Source organism: Vipera berus (assembly GCF_964194415.1).
Source record: "Vipera berus genome assembly, chromosome: 11".
In the NCBI taxonomy this organism is placed as follows: Eukaryota; Metazoa; Chordata; class Lepidosauria; order Squamata; family Viperidae; genus Vipera; species Vipera berus.
Window position 1 is genome coordinate 13,962,018 of NC_138214.1, and position 19,572 is coordinate 13,981,589.

The window sequence follows — 19,572 nt, forward strand, 5'->3', positions numbered from 1 at the left end:
CGTTTCTTCTTTGCAGACCCCCTGTGATGACATTGGGGTGGTTGAGAACCACTGGACTATGCTCTCTCTTATCTGATTGTTCCCTAGGCAGCCTCTCTTTGCCCTCCCTCCCCAGGTCATTCCCACATACAATTACAGGGACCTAGAATCCTGGTGTAGATACTGGGCAAAACCGGGTTATTTTTCTAGTGAAGGGGAGGGGATGAATGGGGAGTGTTGTGTAGTGGGTTTCTTGCAAGCAGGAGGCCAGACGAGAGAGTTCAAACAGGAACATTGCTTTATTGTAGTAACAGGAACAGAACTTGTAACCGAGGCTTCTAGGCAGCTACTTATACGGTTGGCCAATAGGCGGCGGCCAATAGGTTTAAAGGAACCTATTCCCGCCCTAGAGCCAACCAATGGTCGTCCTGGAGACTGCATGTCTGGGCAGCCAGCGACTGTCACACAGACACTCTAATTAAGCCATCTCAAGCAGCATTCAAAGACACAAACAGTTCAAGTAAAAGGCCCAATACATTATTATAGGGAGGTTAGGAGGAAGGCAATCAGTGCTGGAACTGAATTTGGACATCAAACACTGACTTTGCTCCCTACAGAAAACCCCTGGGTTCTTTCCATAAATCGAAAGGATTACTAACTTCGGTGAACACTGTGCTTCATCTGAAAACGAGGGGAGGGAAGCTACTCCCCTTGTAGTAGACCTGTTTCTAAGCAAAATAAGGTTGCCCAATGCTTAGAGGTGTCTACTTTGCCTGCAGGCTGAGCTTGCCCAGGGGAGCATAGGAGAAGACGGACTCCATTTTCATTTATGCTATTCTTTAAACATTGGTGATTTAGAATTGGGCTGTTTGGTTTGCACAATACTGATACACATCAATTGTCAGCAAGCAGCGCCTGGCACCGAACTGTGAGACTTTCCACTCTATCGTGAGATAAGAGTTGCCATGCCCGGCTCTCTCTTGAACAGAGCAGACGAGGTACCTGCCCACTTTTACCTGAGGAGGTCTAGCACAAATGGATGAAAAAAGCAGGAGAAGCTTCTGGTTCTCCTTTTTGGACCTCAAGTGATTGGGTCTGTTAACATGCCCATCATTCCTTGGGCTTTCAGGAAGCCAATTCCAAAATCCAGAGTTCTGGAGAGGAAAGATGGGGGTGAGGTCTAGATTTTCACTCAGCAACCGAGGAAATTTATTCTACAAGAAGATTGCCCTTCATGTTTTCTAACTTTCTACAATCTGGTCCTTTAAACGTGGCGAGCAAAATGGCACAAAATGGTTGCACCCTAGTTTTGAAGGAGATCGTGGTAACATCACCAGCAGATTTACTTTTCAATTCCTTTCCTAAGGATTCTCCCATATCAAGCTCGCTTCATTCCTAGCAGTTGCTAGGAATGAAGACAGGACAAGAAACAATGGATGGAAACCTGTCAAGGAGGGATCCAACATAGAACCAAGGAGAAATTTCCTGACAGTGAGAACAATTAATCAGTGGAGGGATTTGCCTCCAGACGTTATGGGTTCTCCATCACTGGAAGTTTTAAGAAGAGATTGTCTGGAATCTGTTTGTCTGGAATCATGTAGGGTTTCTTGCCTGAACAGGGGGTTGGACTAGATGACCTCCAAGGTCCCTTCCAGCTCTATTGTTCTGTTATTTAGAAGGAAGGAAGGAAGGAAGGAAGGAAGGAAGGAAGGAAGGAAGGAAGGAAGGAAGGAAGGAAGGGAGGGAGGGAGGGAGGGAGGGAGGGAGGGAGGGAGGGAGAGAGGAAAGCAGGAAGTTAAAAAGGGAGGGAGGGAGGAAAGCAGGAAGGAAAGAAAGAAGGAAGGAAGGAAGGGAGGGAGGGAGGGAGGGAGGGAGGAAAGCAGGAAGGAAAGAAGGAAGGAAGGAAAGAAGGAAGGAAGGAAAGAAGGAAGGGAGGGAGAGAGGAAAGCAGGAAGGAAGGAAGGAAAGGAGGGAGGGAGGGAGGAAAGCAGGAAGGAAAGAAAGAAGGAAGGAAGGAAGGAAGGAAGGAAGGAAGGAAGGAAGGAAAGAAGGAAGGAAGGAAGGAAGGAAGGAAGGAAGGAAGGAAGGAAGGAAGGCCCCTTCTCAGAGGTCTGATATAATTATACCCTTTTATTCTTCTGCTCACTATATTCATCTCTTCCAATACCCTTCTCCAAAGATCGTTCATCTCAGACCTACATAAGGCGGTGTAACATCTGATTTGAGAGCTAAACCAAACAGATCACGCACAGGAAAAACAATGGTACAATGGAAATAAAATATAAATAAAAAGTGCCATGAGCATAACTGCAGCTGAAAAGAAGGTGCAGAACAGCCACTACCAAACTGTTGTATTTTTAAGGGTGCCACCCTCCAGCCAATAGATGCCTCCTTGTACCTTTGGTTTATGATTAACAAATATTTCAATAGTCCACACCTCAGAAAACGGTTTTGGCTGAGCTAATTGTCCAGGTAGCCGGAGAACTGTTGGGGATATCTGATAATGGCTGAAGGAGTCAACTCTTTGTTGACTGGCTTGGCTGATAAGTAAAAGTCAAAGCCCGTATCCCACAAGCTCCATTTTGAATTTGCTCTTTCTCAGGGAAGCGTCTTCTGTTTCTTATCCTGCGGGTGAAAATGTTAGTGATCACGCTGAGGATCTTGGCCACTCTGACAGCACTTCTAGGTAAGGCCTATACGATTTGGCAGCTGAATTCAAAACAAGGGGGAAAACGATGGAAAATGAATGCGTTTTAAGACACTCAACGCTGAACACGAATGGGATATTCGGGGATGCAGAAAAGTTGAGGATGGACGTTCAAAGGTTATCTCCTTCGGTGATTCTAGGTTGGAGCCCTCCCAGTTCTCCAATGTGTAGGTAGTTTTATTCCTTTATTTCTGGATGCTGTTGGAATTCCCCTTGGATAGCAGGATTCTGGTGGGGATGGTAACTTTCTAGGCTAGGCGCCTTCTCTTTTGGGCTTTGAATGGTCCCAAAAAGATGCTCGTCTTCCAGAATCCTAGACGTTAATAACACTCTGATTTGGTTTTGTTGGGGTTTATTGAGTAATAATGTTTATTGCATATTTCACATGGTGTTTTTTATTATTAAAAAATGGTTTATGCATGTTTTAAGAAATGGGCTCTTAATGTGTCAGCTCAACTGCTTACTGGGTAGGGAAGCGATCTGGGAAGGAAAATATATATATATAAATTCAACTCTTGGTTGCAGGAACTGGGTAGGGCTAGTCTAGAGAAAGGAAGGACTAGGGGTGACATGATAACAGTCTTCCAGTATCTCAGGGGTTGCCCCAAAGAAGAGGGAGTCAAGCTATTCTCCAAAGCACCAGAAGGCAGGACAAGAAGCAACGGATGGAAACTAGTCAAGGAGAGAAGAAGCAACTTAGATCTAAGGAGAAATATTCCTAATGGTGAGAACAATCAACCAGTGGAATGGCTTCCCTTCAGATGTTGTGGGTGTCCCAACGCTGGAGGCTTTCAAGAAGAGACTAGATAGCCACTTGTCCGAAATGGCATAAGGTCTCCTGCTTGATCAGCGGGCTAGATCTCCAAGGTCCCTTCCAGCTGTATTCTGATCGATTGAACTAAGAAGAAGGTTAGAAATTTTCCCATGTGAGGTCAACTTGTGTGGACAATGGACTGAAACTGAATTGGGGCAGATGTTGGTTCTGAGGGCCACTCTTGGAGAAGAGAGAGCCCCTCATTCTGGCACATCATCCTGGAAGAAATGCAACTGAGGATGTTTCTAGATTTCTGGTCTCCCAGACAGAGGCTGTGATCAAGAGTGGCTTCTCAGCTTTGGTTATTCTTTCAATTCCATCCTTTACAGCAAGAAAATTACCTCAATTACCTCTTACCTGTGATGTAAAAAGTGCAGATTTCCAAACTTGACTCCTCTTATGTGCACTGCATGGAGCTGAGCCTGGATCTAGTCCAGAGAATACATTTAGAGATCCCAGGGTCTGGGTGGATCTTTTCAGATGTATCCACCCTGTTGGAAAGAAAAGCATGTTCCTATATATATGAATGGTCTTGAAAGCAGGCATTTAGCCAGAGCAAAGTTTAGTGAGCAAGCTTCTAACCTGGACAGAAAGAAAGGGTGAATTAAAGAAATATAAGAAGGGGTAGGAAACAGATGGAACTTGGTTCATACTGTTTCCATCATTCTAGCAGATAGAACCTCTGAGATATTGGAGAAGCTCAAAAGAAAGAAAGAAAAGAAAAGAAAAGAAAAGAAAAGAAAAGAAAGAAAGAAAGAAGAGGAAGGGGGAAGGAAAGAAAGAAAAGAGGGAGGGAGGGAGGGAAGGAAGGAGGAAAGGAAGGAAGGAAGGAAGGAAGGAAGGAAGGAAGGAAGGAAGGAAGGAAGGAGGAAAGGAAGGAAGGAGGAAAGGAAGGAAGGAAGGAAGGAAGGAAGGAAGGAAGGAAGGAAGGAAGGAAGGAAGGAGCAAGATGAAGCTAACATTTGGAGACTCCAAAAACAGGCAGAATGAAAGAAAGGAAGGAAGGAAATTAAACCTCAAACTCTTGCTACACTCCATAGATGTCTGCAGGGTGTGGTCAAAAAACTTTAGCTGGTAGCCACAATGGTGCAATCAAAGTTCCATAATTTTGGGGGGTGTCAGGTGTGCAACATACCATTGTGGCCGACTGAATGGTATTTTAGACACTCACTGGGTCTTCTGCCCCGTTCCACTGCTTCTTGCCATCAATAGCCTGAAAAGTGCCACTATTACCTTAGTCACGTCGGGAGCACCAAAGCCCTTCCAGGTTGAAAGGATTGAACTGTGGCATCACCGTTGCCCAGGGCATGCCCATTTGGGGGCTCCTTTCATGTCCCTCTTAAGCTGCCCACCGAAGTGGTATCTATCTATCTATTTGTAATCTCCCACTTTCAAACTGCTGGGTTGGCAGGAGCTGGAGCTGGAGGTGTGTGATGGGAGCTCACCCCATTCCGCAGCAGCAACAGGGTCTCAAACACAAGCTTGCCAATCATCAGCCCAGTGTCCTAAACTCATGAGCCACCATGCTCCCCCAAAGGTGCTACCCTTTCCATTCACTTAAACCATGTAAATTGCACCCCAGCGGCCACAGGATCCATCTTGCTCTAATTTGGGATAAACGTCTGTTCTGCAGATAGCCCAGTTCCTTGAAACCTATTTCTTCCTGGCTTGCTGAGTTGATAGGTATAAATTCTGCACCGATGTTTTTTTTTAAATTGCCTTTTAGAATAGGCCAATAATTTTTGGTATTAATCTTTGGTGTTTGACTATTCTTTGATATCTCTCCTTTTAATCATCCTGCAAATTGGCGAGAGAGTTCTTGCTACTTGGCTGTATACTAAGACTAATTATTTGATAGTCAATTCTTTCCCCATCAGATCTCTTCATAGGTTTTTGACCACAATTTCAGTGTTCCCACCCAACACCGTTTTTCTCTAATTCTGTATCTACAAAAAAATAAATAAATTCTCAGGCCCTGAAGAACCATAAACGAACACCGCAGATGTGTGGGGGTGGCAAACTTGTTTTTTTTTTAAAAAAAACCACATTTTTCACTATCACATGTAAAACTGAGCTTGTAAATTTGTGGTTTGAAATGAAAAGCAGCAATGCCAAGAGGAAAACCCAAGTTCTCGCTCAGCTTGGACCAAGCATTGCATCCATCTGTTATAATCACACTGTGCTCTCTATGTTTTAATTTATATGCATGTTTATCACTGTTATTAATTTGGGGGGAAAAAGAGGCATGAAACTTGGATAATGCTGGTTTTGATGTTGGGCTGAGATGTGCAGTCTGACCCAGAATAACCAAGCTGGAAGGAACCTTAGAGGTCTTCTAGTCCAGCCCTCTGCACAAGCAGGAGATCCTTATACTATTCCAGACAAATGGCTGTCTAATCATTTCTTGAAAATCTTGAAGGCCTCCAAGGCTGGTCCTGATTCCAGAGCACTTCAGACCCTAATACCAAAACTGCAACTTTAATGCGAGAGTTCGTAAATATATCTATGGTTCTATAATTGAATGCGAAGGTAAATGCAACAAAATAAGCCTCAAATCATGGCTGAAAGGCTGCAGGAAAGATGGGGGTAACACTCCAGAGTGGCTGCAGGGTTTCCCAACTTCGGCAGCTTCAGGTTGTGTGGACCTCAGCTCCCAGGATTCCCCAGCCAGACAGCATACATTCTGGCTGTTGAAGTCCACGCATCTCAAAGTTGCTAAGCTTGAGAAAATTTGGTTTATTGTACCATGCAAACAAACTCTACACTTCCAGGTACACACTTGCAAGAAGCCATGGGTTGCTTTAACCACAACTGGTCAGCTAAGGATTTTCCGTAGTATAATATAATATAAAACCCCGTAAACCAAAGGCTTCCGTTAAGGCTCATCTAATGGGTGAACCCAATTTACCAGTCACGTAGCTACTTGAGTATTAAGTCAGTGCTTCAAATGCTGACCACCGTGGCATTTCAACGAAGTCACAAGGAGAGAGTTAGTAACTTCTCATTTTTCTTCCGCCCTCTACCCTAACATTAGCAGAAAGGATAACTGACAAATTTGGGATTCTGCAGAGGGCTTGCCTTGCTATCCCTTTTCCTCCTCTTTGATCTCAATTGGGCCATTCTAGAAGACGTAAAGTTGTCCTTAACTTCTAGGCACTCCACTGAGTGGAGCGTTTTGTGTTGCTGCTTTTAAGAAAAGAACAGGACTTTCCCATATCTGACCACAGAGCTTCCATCTGCTGTTTCATTTGGCCTTGATTATGAGATTATTAAGTTGACTTTGGTTATCTAAATCCTCCCACTGCACAAGTGTACTTACTGGCAGGGCCCTACATAACAGTTGCTAGGTTTGTTTTTGCGTCTCACAAGGCAAGACTCAGATGCCATCTGCACACAGGTAGTCCTCGATTTACCACCGTTCGTTTAGCCACCGTTCAAAATTACGATGGCACTGAGAAAAGTGGCATTAACGTTTTTCAACGGATGGCCGCTGCAGCATCCTCACGGTCATGTGATCCAAATTCAGATGCTTGGCGGCTGGTTCATATTTATGACGGTCGCAGCGTCCCGGGGACACGTGATCCCCTTTCGCGACCTTCTGAACAAGCAAAGTCAATGCGGAAGCAGATTCATTTAACAATGGTGTTCCTGACTTAACAACTGCAGTGATTCACATAACAACTGTGGCAAGAAAGGGGCAAAATTCACTTAACATTTAATACATGTCTCCCTTAACAACAGAAATTTTGGGCTCAACTGTGGTCATAAGTTGAGGATTACCTGTATTTTCTAGAGCAGTATTAATTCATAAAAGTAAAGCCTTCTTTGAATTGAATGGGAATCGAACTTAATTCCTATTGACTTCAACGACATATCCAGGTTATTTTCTTGGCGGGAAGTTGCTTCATGTTCTATCCCAGAGCGGATGTGTCAGATAGGCCCATTTCTCAGATGTTTGGACAAAAACTAGGATATAAATCCAATAAAAAGCAAGGCATTAGCCTGGCAACCAAATGTGGGTTAGTCCACTCTGTGTTCCCCATAACTACCTAAGGTTATGTACATTGACACACAGATACAGACACACACAGAGACACACGCACACGCAAACATATATGTATATATATAAAATCAATCTATCAATCATTATATTACTTGGACTCAAGCTAAGTTCAAAAACAGAGTCCTTGTTTAGTGACTGCTTTGTTTAGCAACCATTTGCAATTACAGCAGTGTTGAACAGTAAGTTTACTATCAGTCCTCCCACTTAACCACCTTTGCCTAATGATATCACAATCTACTTGTTGCTATTCTGTCTCCCTCTATAGAGTTCTGTTGGATTGGCCTATTTTGAGATAGATTTTGATGTCGAGGCTAGGAATCCCTTGATGCCCTCATCTGCTTTTCCCCCCCTCTCTTCCATGAACGTGGTCCCCGGATTTTCTTTTTAAATACATGGCTAGGAAGATAATGGCTACAATTATTCCATCAGGCTGGCATATAATCCAAAATACCTCCGTTTGGTTGAGACGCTTCAACTGGCCAAAGAGACAGAGATTGCTTTCCGAGACAGAGATTGGAAAGTGGTGACATATCAGTTCCTGAACACAACTAGACCCTTGATTGATTTTTTTTTGTCCTAAATAATCAATTGATTTTCCACAGGTCTTGTGAAGGGTGTGATTGTGACCATGCCAAAGAGTGCCGTGAATACAACAGTTGGCGCCAACATCACACTTCCTTGCATGTATGATACAGCAACGACTCCTAATATGATTCAATGGAATTTTTATGGCAACAATCTGCAACCTCCGGGAGTAAGACATTAAGCTTTTATTTCAAACTTGAGCTGTTACTTATTGCCTGGTTAAGGTTGTTTTGAATTCCGAATGCTATGAGGAACACAATCTAAACTTTGGTAATGTTTCATGACCAAACCAGATAACATCCTCAGTGCACTGATGATTTTATCTACCGTAGTTTGGTCATGAAACATTTGCAAGAAAACCACCAAACTCAGAGAACACCAAGTACCCTACAGCTTAACCCTGAGTTACAAATATTCTCTTCTTTGGTACAATCTAAAGTTATTGTAGTTCAGTAGGAGGATCTCCACTGAGTTTAAAGTAAGATAAGTTTATGTTTTTTATTTATAAGGAGAGACCAGAGATGTACTTCAGCAGAGAAGTAATGAGACCAAAGTAATCATATTGCCTTTACTTCATTCTTTAAATCCATTTTAAGCCAGCAGAGAAACAATCAGTCTTGGCTTCTAAGGCCTCTTGTTTGGTGTTATGCTTAGAATGCTAAAAACTTTAAATTTGGAGGATGCTATCAGATATTCTTCATCAATTAACATCCCTTCCATCAAGGCAGTATCTATTATATATATTATTTAATTGCCCAACTTAATCCTTAATCCTAAATCAATCTTTTTCAATTGTGTGCCCTTTGGGATTTGTCGAACAGATATGACATACACTTCCATGATTTTTTAGTCATGGACCATCCTGGCTGAGAATTATGAAAGTTGTGTTCTATTATACCTGACAGCTCCCCAGGTAGGAATAGCTGGACTACATGAAACAGAGGAATATGTCCCCTGTTCTTTGGTTATGAGGACAACACATCAGGTCTTCTCTGGCTATTCTCTATGTTAGAAATTCTATTCATATAAAACACCACACAGAGCAAAAAAACCAGTACAGTCACCATGTGCTTTACTGCTCAACTATCTAACTGAAACAGGAAACTACTTAGAACAAAAGAGCAGAGTATATATACCATAGATCCAAACTTGTATATGCTGCCATCTACTGGCTGAATACTAGAGCACTATAGTTGTTGCATAGAAATACATTCCAACGATGAATTCCAACACCTTACTTCCTAATCATTGGCTTTGCTGATAGTTGAGTAAGGGCAGCATTTTTTTTATTAGTGCATATTTTTGCTGCCACCAGTAACCTTCATTCATGCATTTATTTTAATCCCACCTTTATTATTTTTACAAATAATTCAAGGTGGCAAACATATCCAGCGTACATTTCCAATGGATGCTTCCTCCTCTTATGTTCTCCAACAGCCCTGTGAGGTGGGCTGGGTTGAGAGAGTGACTGGCAAAATGTCACCCGGTTGGCTCTCATGGCTTAAGATGGAACTTGAACTCACGGTTACCCACTTTCTAGCCTGGCGCCTTAACGTAGAACTCTAGTGTTAACAACTTCCTCTACAAGATGGGCAGAATTAAAATCCCAGGAGAGGAAGTTGAAATAAACAGCAGTCCCAAGACTGAGAGCTGCAATCCCGGAGCCCTGATCGTGAACTCCGAATGGTGACTTTAGGGCCCAAAAGGAGACGGGGCAACCCTACAATGAAAATCCATATTGCTCACATTAAAAAGAAAAGAGTGCTGTGTGTTGTTGTTTTTTTTAAAAAAAAATCCAAGTCACCAACTCATAGACTAGCACATTTCTACTCAAACGCAGCCATCAACATGCCTTTATAGGGGTGAAAAAGCCACCAGTCATTGTGGGAAGACTGTGTCTATCACAGATAAACGGGGAAGATGTAGCGAGATTCACAAGGTAAGAACATGAAATCTATAAGAAGAAGGATACGATCGTTTGGGATTTCTAATGTGCTCCTTATACAGGTTAGTCCTTGACGTACGACTGTAATTGAGCTTGGCCATCAGGGTCATGAGTCTTAATGGTTCTAAAGTGGGTCACCCCTGTGACCAACCCGATTTTATGACCTTTTTTCCAGTGGCCGTTATGCATACATTGCAGTTGTTAAGCCCAGCGTTCACTGTGGGTTGATTTTGCTGAAAACCTGGAAGTAAATGCCGGTTATAAGCAAAACCATCATAAAATGCCATTATGTGAGCCAGAGATGCTGTAAACTGCTGCTTGTTGCTGAGTGTTCAACACATTTTGGTGACCACAGGAAGGAGGGGTGCTCATCGGAATTTGGGAACCGGTCGTAAGTCAAAGTCTACCTGCGCATTTTTGTTAAAAGCTCAGATGAGTTTCTGGAATTCAGTTCTTCACACTCTCTTCTAACAATAATGATGTTTCCTAGTTGGTTAATGAAACGTCTTCGAGCTCAGACCGCACCAAAGACCCCACAGTCCTCCTCCTCCTCCTTGTCCCATCTCCTCTTCCTCCTCCCCCCTTTTCACTCCACAAATCCCACTCCTTTCTAGCACTGATGGTGTTACCTCGTTTGGGTAATGAAACGTCTGCAAGAAAACAAGGAAGTTCAGAGAGCACCAAGGAGCCCACAGTCATCATTCTCCTCCTCCTCCTCCTCCTCCTCCTCCTCCTCCTCCTCCTCCTCCTCCTCTTCCTCCTCCTCCTCCCTCCCTCCCTCCCTTCTATCACTGATGATGTTACCTATGGTAGTTGGGTAATGAAAGAAAACAAGCAAGCTCAGAGAAATGATAGTGTTTAACTCACCTGCCTCTCAAAACTGCACTTCAAAAGGCACAATTATTGGAAGGCCTTTTTTATTTTTCTTGGCGACACACAGTAGTGGAGGTGTCTAAAAACCGTGCACGGTGTGCAAAACGTAGCTAGAGGAGATTTTTTTTCCCCCCACACACACCTCTTTGAGGGAGATGGGTGGTTCAGAAATGTGGAAAAATAAATAAATAAAACAAAAGCAGCTGAGGGCAGGACAAGAAGTAACAGATGGAAGCTTATCAAAAAAAGAGAACCCAATTTAGAATTAAGGAGAAATTTCCTGTCAGTGAGAACAATTAATCCGCCGAACGGCTTTGCCTCCAGAAGTAATGGGGGATCCATCACCGGGAGACTGGACAGCCATTTATCCAGAATAATATAGGGTCTCCTATTCCAGCGGGGGGGGATGGGACTAGAAGACCTCCAGGATCCCTTCCAGCCCTGTTATCCTGTACTTCTGTAAATGATAAAACTCAGGATCTCCTATGGAAAGGGAATATAGGTTCATACATTGGGCTGTTCAGCGGTGGAATCTACTGCTATTGGTGACGATGGACAAATTTGGTAGGAATCAATGGTGACCACAGGCAGGATCTCCTAAGCGCCCGCTGAGAAGCTGAATGTGTTTCCGATCTGTCTTTGTGTTCTTCTGGCATGCAGTTGACTGTGTGACCCTGTCTGCTGGCCCTTAGCCTAATCCAATTTCAGGACTCCTCTTATGTTCTTAAATCAGTACAGCATGGCTAAAATCTAGCTAAAATCCATCCCTAATAGAGCTCATTCTATTATGGAGAAAGTAGTTAATGATAAGTCTTCTAACGAACACCTGCGGGGCCAAAGTGGAAAAGTTCGCTGCCTTGGATGGACTTTTTTAATAATATTTTTTAGATCTCCTTGCACGCATTAGATGCCAGAGATCTCCTCCGCAGATATTTAATAATTAAGTTGGGGATGGTGAAGGCCATTCTAAATGCTTTATCTGTTTTTCCCCCCTGTAAATACTTCATAATTAATCTGGAACTACGGTTTTGGACCTTAATCTTGTTGAAGCATCCCAGGAATCCTAAGGATATTTCTGCATTAGATGAAATCTAGTTAACTACTAGTTGATCAGTGACGCACCCAGCACCAATGTACAGTTATCAAAAGACAGGTGGAATTCTAATATATGTATTTTACTGTTTTCTGAACTGACCTGGAAACTTATCTTTTTTTTTTTTTTTTTACAGACAGGCTCAAAATCGGGAGGAAAACAAATAACCTCATTTTTTTTTCTTCCACCACCGCTTTGATGAATGTCAAATTCTGTTTCACAGATTTATGTTTGGCAGTCTGGCAAATCTTATTACCTTGGACAGTTGAAGGGCCGATGTCAAGTAGCAAACAACACAGGAGACGCAAACCTTTCCATCTTCAACATGCAGCCCTCAGACTCAGGGGTTTATAGGTGTTCAGTTTACAATTTTAAGGACGGTGCTGCAAGCGAAGGTGAAAAATCAGTGTCGGTCAGCGTGCTAGGTACTTATTTCACCTTTTCTACTTTAGTGTGTTTCTGTGCTCGTCACCTGCTACAGTGAATTAAAGGTTCAGTAATTGGCTACCACATCAAGCTAAGCCAAACTATGTTTTGCATTCTGTTCTGGCTTAGCATATTGAATGTAAGAGCCGTGGTGGCGCAGTGGTTAGAATGCAGTATTGCAGGCAAACTCTGCGCACAGCGTGGAGTTCAATCCTGACCAGCTCAAGGTTGACTCAGCCTTCCATCCTTCCAAGGTCGGTAAAATGAGGATGACCCAGATTGTTGGGGGCAATGTGCTGACTCTGTAAACCGCTGTAAAGCACCATGAAGCAGTGTACAAATCTAAGCCCTCAGTATTCACTCACTGTGGTTGATCAACCACTGTTTATGGCTTAATACAGTGTGTAAGCCTAGTTAGCCCACAAGCTATGGCTTAAGATGGTATGTGACCCAGTCTATAGATGTATACATGAGCTTCTGATTAACTATCAACAGAATTCATATCTTGCATTGAGCCATCCTGTGTGTCTGTCAGATTTAACAAAGTGTATTGTTGAGATTTATAAAACAAACCATGATGTAATGTCACAGGTGAGTCATTTTGTAAACACAAATCTTGAGTGCAGACAAATAGTACAGTGTTCGAATCTATGCAATTGGCCAAACGTGTGGCTTAGTCTGTTGTGTGACCAAACCAAATTATGGTTCATGTTACATAAACGCAGTTGGTTGTGATTTTTTTTTACATTAAATCATGGTTTAACAAAGAACAGCTTGGTCCAAGATGTGAATGTAGTCAATGTATACTTCCTACTCAGGATTCCTCTCCGCTCTCCTGCCATCCAAGGAACACAATTTCCATTTTTCTTCTAAGCATTCCAGAATTATGAAGACTTTTCCGATCTTGTAGAATTATGTATTTTTCTTGAAGAGTTTCCTCCTTTCACAGTTGGCAACTCTGGGTGTTAAAACCCACATATCTTAAAAGTTGCCAAGTTTGAAAGTTGCTAGTCTTGGTCCACTGCTGATATATTTAAAACCTCATTTCTGGAGAATTACTAAAGTATAAGAAGAGCCGTCTCGTTATTGGAAAAGCAGGTGCCCAATGCGTCATAAAGGCACCAGACTGGAAAAAAACAGTCCTCTAGAACAGCAGTCCCAAAACTTTTTGGCACCAGGGACCAAGTTTCGTGGAAGATTATTTTCCCATGGACTGGAGGCAGGGAAGAGAAGCATGCAATCTAGATCCCACGCATGCGCGGTTTCGCTCCCCACCATTCATCTTCAGCTGTGCGGCCCGGATCCTAACAGGACACAGCCCGATACCAATCCACGGCCCAGAGGTTGGAACCCCTGCCCTAGAACAGAGTTCCTCAACCTTTCCAGGAGGCAAAGGAGGGGAGGGCAGGAAAGGGAGGGGCAGGTGCATGTGCACGCATGCACATGTGCACCCGTTGCTTGTGCAAGTGGGACTGAGAGCACCCATGATGCTCGCATGAGGCCCCGAGCGCCTGCGATGCTTGCACAAATTGGGCTACAAGCGCCTGCAACCCTCCTATGAGTGAGGCGATGCTCACACGAGTGGGGCTGTGCGCATGCACACGCACGCACCAGCCAGCCACTCTTGCGGCCTGGTTTCAAATAGGCCACGGACTGGTAGTGGGCCACGGCTCACCGGTTGGGGAGCCCTGCCCTAGCGTACAACGCAATGAGAAAAAAAAAGAGAAAGATAATTTCAATTTCACTGTTTTGTTTGCTGTTTCATATTCCAGTTCCTCCTTCGAAGCCCCTGTGCAATTTTGGTTCAAGCCATCATTCTGACGTTGAAATTGGCCACTTGGTCACTTTAGCCTGCATTTCGCAAACCGGTCTGCCAAAGCCAGTCTACAAATGGTACCGACTAACTGGAGATAAAGCGCAGCCTGTAACTGAGTCATACAGTGAGTAGCTTTCTCCTTCCAGTTCCTATGGAAAGGCTGAGATGCAACAATTCAGCGTCTTTTTTTTTGCATCTTGGTGACCAGAATTGGACACAATATTTCAAGGGTGGCCTCATCACTTTTGTGGCTCTGTTGAGGACGCCCTTGGAATACTGTGTCTAGTTCTGGTCACCACGATACAAGAAGATTTGACGCTCTAGAACTTGATGATTAGGGACTGGAGGCTAAAACAAAACAATGAACAGTTGCGGGAACTAGATATGTCTAGTCCAATGAAGAGGAGGAATAAGAGGTGTTATGACAGCAATCTTCCAGTACTGGAGGGGCTGTGGAGCAGTAGGCTAATGCCTCCTTAAGTAACACCAGCTGCCTGCAATTAGTGTAGGTTCGCATCCCACCAGGCTCAAGGTTGACTCAGCCTTCCATCCTTCCCAGGTAGGTAAAATGAGGACCCAGATTGTTGGGGGCAATTAAGCTGACTTTGTAATAATGCCGCTTGGAGGGTGTATGAAAGCCCTAATAAGCAGGCATATACATAGAATGAAGGCTACTACTAAACTTGTAAGCCGCCCTGAGTCTTCGGAGAAGGGCGGGATATAAATGGAATTAAAATAAAATAAAAATAAATAAATAAAAATAGACAAGAGGAAGTTACCGTGTTTCCCCGTAAATAAGACCAGGTCTTATATTAATTTTTGCTCCAAAAGACGCATTAAGGCTTATTTTCCAGGTAAGTCTTATTTCCGGAGAAATATGGTAATAATGCGTCCATCTGGCTGACGATCTTAACTGGGGCTTATTTTGGGAGTAGGGCTTACATTACAAGCATCCTGAAAAATCATGGTAGGGCTTATTTTCTGATTGGGTCTTATTTTGGGGGAAACAGAGGTAATATAAGCTTTCAAACTTACATTAATACACTCTACAATAAAGTACAGTTCCTGAAATCTCTGCGGTGTCAGCCCACCTTAAGAAGCTGACACTTCCCATCTTCCAAAATGATTATTAATACATTTGTACGCTGCCCATTATCTCGCTATCCAAGGGATTCTGGGCCAAATCGATGCCAGCACTAACTAGGTTTTAAGATGAGGCCTTCCTCCTGTCTTTCTTTCCAGATCCTTCCTCAGGACGCCTGGTTCTAGGCAACCTGTCCCGATTTGAAGAAGGCTTTTACCAATGTACAGCTATCAACGTCCTTGGAAACAGCTCCTGTCACATTGACCTCACCACAAAACGTTGAGTTTTGTCTTACCTGTTCCATTTAATTTCCAATGTTTCTACATTGCTTCTTGTGTAAACCAGCCGTTTTTTTTATAATTAAAAAAACACACCTCAACTATTTTAATAAAAGCACGGAAACACCACAATTCTCAGGCTGGAAACCTGGTGACTGTGAGTTCCAGTTCTGCCTTAGCCCAAAGCCAACTGGGTGACCTTGGGCCAGTCCCATTCTCTCAGCCCCAAGGAGGCGGCAATGGCAAACCGCTTCTGAAAAACCCCATTGGCAAGGTTTTTCAGAAGCGATTTGCCATTGCGCCCTTCCCTGGGCTGAGAGAATGGGACTGGCCCAAGGTCACCCAGTTGGCTTTGGGCTAAGGCAGAACTAGAACTCACAGCCCCTGGTTTCTAGCCTGATGCCTTAACTACTACACACAGCTGGCTCTCTAATAATGGCTTACTTACTGGGTGTTAAATATTATATAATTTAGATGATTTTGTATAACTTGGAAAGTGTTTTTTTTTTAATCCTAATCTTACCGTATTGTTGAACATCTTCTGAAGGGAACACCAGGGTAGAACTGTAAATGAATGGAAATGTAAACGAGGGGCCAAGCTCAGATGCTGTAAGTGTAGCATGGCCTCAACCCAAACTTAGCCCTTGTCTTTTTTTTGGGGGAAGCCATTTTTCCTTGGTCTTCATTCCTCAACAGAAAAAAAATGAAAACATCAAGCTACCTATGAGGTAGTTTTAAAGATAAAGCAGCACCCAATTAGGGAATCAACACATTTCCCTGAGGTCCTAACCGAATTGTAATAGAGATGTGATTGAAGCATTTCCTTTCGAGTGAAATCCAACCTAGAACTAAGGAGAAATTTCCTGGCAGTGAGGACAATTAATCAGTGGAATGGCTTGCCTTCAGAAGTTGTGTGTGCTCCAACGCTGGAGGTTTTCAAAAAGAGACTGGGAAAGTCAGAGTGGTTAGGATCTCCTGCCATAGGCAAGGGGTTGGAGTGGGAAGACCTCCATGGTCCCATCCAACACTATTATTCTATGTTGACTTTGAATTATTGTGCCACCAAAAGGGCCCTGTAATTACTCCATCACATTCATGAATTGAAAAGAGCTGGTTGGAATTCACACACTGAAAGGGCGCCATTTTGGTCCCCCAAAGGGAAGCCCCCTTGATTTCAACAGCGGCATTCACAAAGGAACCCGAAATCAGAAGTTTTTCATCCTGCTGTGTTGGTCCAAGGCAGAACGGCCAAATGTGCACATAGCACACTAAGCCAAACTGACAATATGTGCAAATCTTGCCAAGATGGATACATCGCCTTTCGTATTCTCTAATCCACTCAGAAGTGTGAGGTACCCGCTTCGCGTCCTCTGCTAAGGAGTTTCTTGTATAAATGATAGGAGTTTTTTTCTCTCTCCCGGCAGATTCAGAAGGCGGCATCATTGCGGGAGCATTAATTGCGGCAATTCTAGCCGCTGCCTTGATATGTGTCCTCGGTTGGATTCTCATCTCCAGAGAGAAGAAGAAGAGGAGAAAGCAGAATCCTGATTCCAAGGAAATGCAGTAAGTTTGTCGAGAAAACTTTTCGAAAGAAAGCTCTGAAATTTGTCCGAACTCAGGTTGGCTCATGGTTTTAATCCAGAGTTTGTTGGAACAAGAGTTTAGCCAATAAGTCGCAGATTTATTTTTCTCAGCACACTGGCTCGATTCCAAGGTTAGGCTGTCAATGATGGGCCTTCAGTAGACATGTAGAATCAGCCTCAATTGGCTGGCTTCGTACGTCAGACTAAGCTACATCCCTGGTGGACCAGCCATAGTAGCTAAGCCAAATCCTGACTTCACAGGGATCTTGTGGAAAAAATAGGAAGATGGAATATTAGGTGCTTTCGCCACCTTGAGTTATTTACACAATAAGATAGGATTTAAAAAAAAAAACTAAGAAAACCTCCCCAATAAGTAGTGAAGGATGCAATCCCAGGCTAAGAATTGCAATTTTTATGGGCACATAAAGGAACCAAGTTGAATTTATGAGTAACCAGGAAAGCTGCTAGATCATTAAATTAAATTAAAGAAAGATCAATAAAGGCAGATCCAACCTAGAACTAAGGAAAATTTACCGGCAGTGAGAACAATTGATCAGTGGAAGAGTTTTGCCTCCAGAAGTTGTGGGTGATCCATCACAGCAGTCTTTTTAAGAAGAGCCTGGGCAGACATTTGCTTGGGGTGATAAAAGTCTCCCGACTTGAGTAGGGGGTTGGACTAGAAGACCTCCAAGGTCCCTTCCAGCTTGATTATTCCATATTTTATGTCAGAAGCTATGTAAGGTTAGACTGGTCATTGCTTCATGGCAGACATTTGGCTAATTGACTAGACCAGGGTTAGGCAACCTTGGCTCTTTTATGACTCGTGGCTGGCTCAGGAATTCTGGGAGTTGAAGTCCACGAGTCATAAAAGAGCCAAGGTTCCCTACCCCTGGACTAGACCCTCCAAGAAGACAGGGATGGAGACCACCTCAATAACATGATCAGATAAACTACACGTAGGCAGAGAGTGAAGCTGAAGTTGAGATTATATAAAACTACTAGACCCATGTAAAGCAGGAAAAATAGAATAACGTTGGATTAGCCTAAAAGGGTTACTACAGCCTTCTCCAACCGAGTATCTCCTCCTGCCCTGGACTTCAATTCTCAGCATTCTGCCCAATAGACACGAATGATGGAATTGCAACCTAAGACCCTTGAACTGGGAAAGCCCACCCCGTTGAGCCTTTCCATAAAAGAGGTGTTTGAATGGGCTTCTCCCGCAACATGCTGCATCAAGAAAAATTGCACATCCACGTAAGCTTTTAAATTGTCTTAATGCCTATGTGTTATCTATCCATTTATCCATAATATGGCTGTAGTATTCTTTATCCTTCTTATCTTCTTTACTCCCATTGGTGGTGGTGGTGGTATTATTATTATTACTACTGCTACTACTGTTATTACTACTACTACTATTCCGTTGCTTTGCATGTATGCGGAGAGCTTCTGCACTGGAGACAAATTTCTTGTGTGTCTAATCATACTTGGCCAAAGAAAGTATTCAATTCAATTCAACTCCTTGTTTTTCTGCAGGCCTATGCCCACAAAGTCGGAATATGCTGCAGTGCCCAGCCAAGCCAGCGTTCCCATGGCTGCAGTCCCACCAAACAAAGAAGCTAATGAGATGGGAGAACATGGTAGCCCTGAAGAAGCCCAAGTTGCCATATTGCCTGAAAATGAGATGTAGGAAATGGGCCATCAATCCGTTTCCTAAAGCCAGTGGTTGCCCTAAAAAGCAGGCCATCTAATCATGATTTTTTTACACTGATCCCGTTATCTGTGGCTTTGAAATAGTGACACATTGGGCATTCGTGCCTAGTCATTTGAGATCGAATTTCTCCAGCCTTCTATTCATTTCATACGAGACCCATAACCTGACCAGATTCACACCACACGTGAGATTGTCTAAAACCATGATTAATTGAATAAACCGCAGCAGCTGGGTACCTCAATCACAAGAGGGTGGATTGGTACCTTGAAAGCCCTCTCTTGGCCTCTTAATTTTAATAGCTATTTCCTGTTAAATTCCTACCCTTCTTCTACATTTCTAAACTTTTATATATGTGCTGTTTTTAAAATTTAACCTTTTATTGTATGCTGCCCAGAGATGGGCGATTCAGAAATGTGAAAAATAAAGTACAGGTAGTCCTTCACTTATGGCCAGTCACGTAGCTGCGGTTTAAAGTTAAGGCAACCCGCCCGTCCCCAACAGCTATTTAGGATTCAGATTCTAAGTTCCGATGCCTGGGATCTCCCCAGAGTCATGTGACAACATTTTGGGAGCTAGACAAGCACTCTGCATTTAACAGGCGCTACAAAAGTTTTA

At 43.3% G+C, this 19,572-nt stretch overlaps 1 protein-coding gene across 1 annotated transcript; it reads left to right on the forward strand.

Annotated features, from left to right (window-relative positions):
* Positions 1-1,082: 1,082 nt before the first annotated feature.
* VSIG1 (V-set and immunoglobulin domain containing 1) lies at positions 1,083-19,012 on the forward strand (the record flags this gene model as incomplete). The annotated part of the gene is made up of 8 exons (XM_081336871.1): positions 1,083-1,152; positions 2,582-2,665; positions 8,166-8,317; positions 12,298-12,484; positions 14,258-14,425; positions 15,544-15,663; positions 17,088-17,226; positions 18,780-19,012. 8 exons carry the CDS (start codon positions 1,083-1,085, stop codon positions 18,931-18,933), a joined length of 1,074 nt encoding a protein of 357 aa, XP_081192997.1. The 3' UTR covers positions 18,934-19,012.
* Positions 19,013-19,572: the final 560 nt, after the last annotated feature.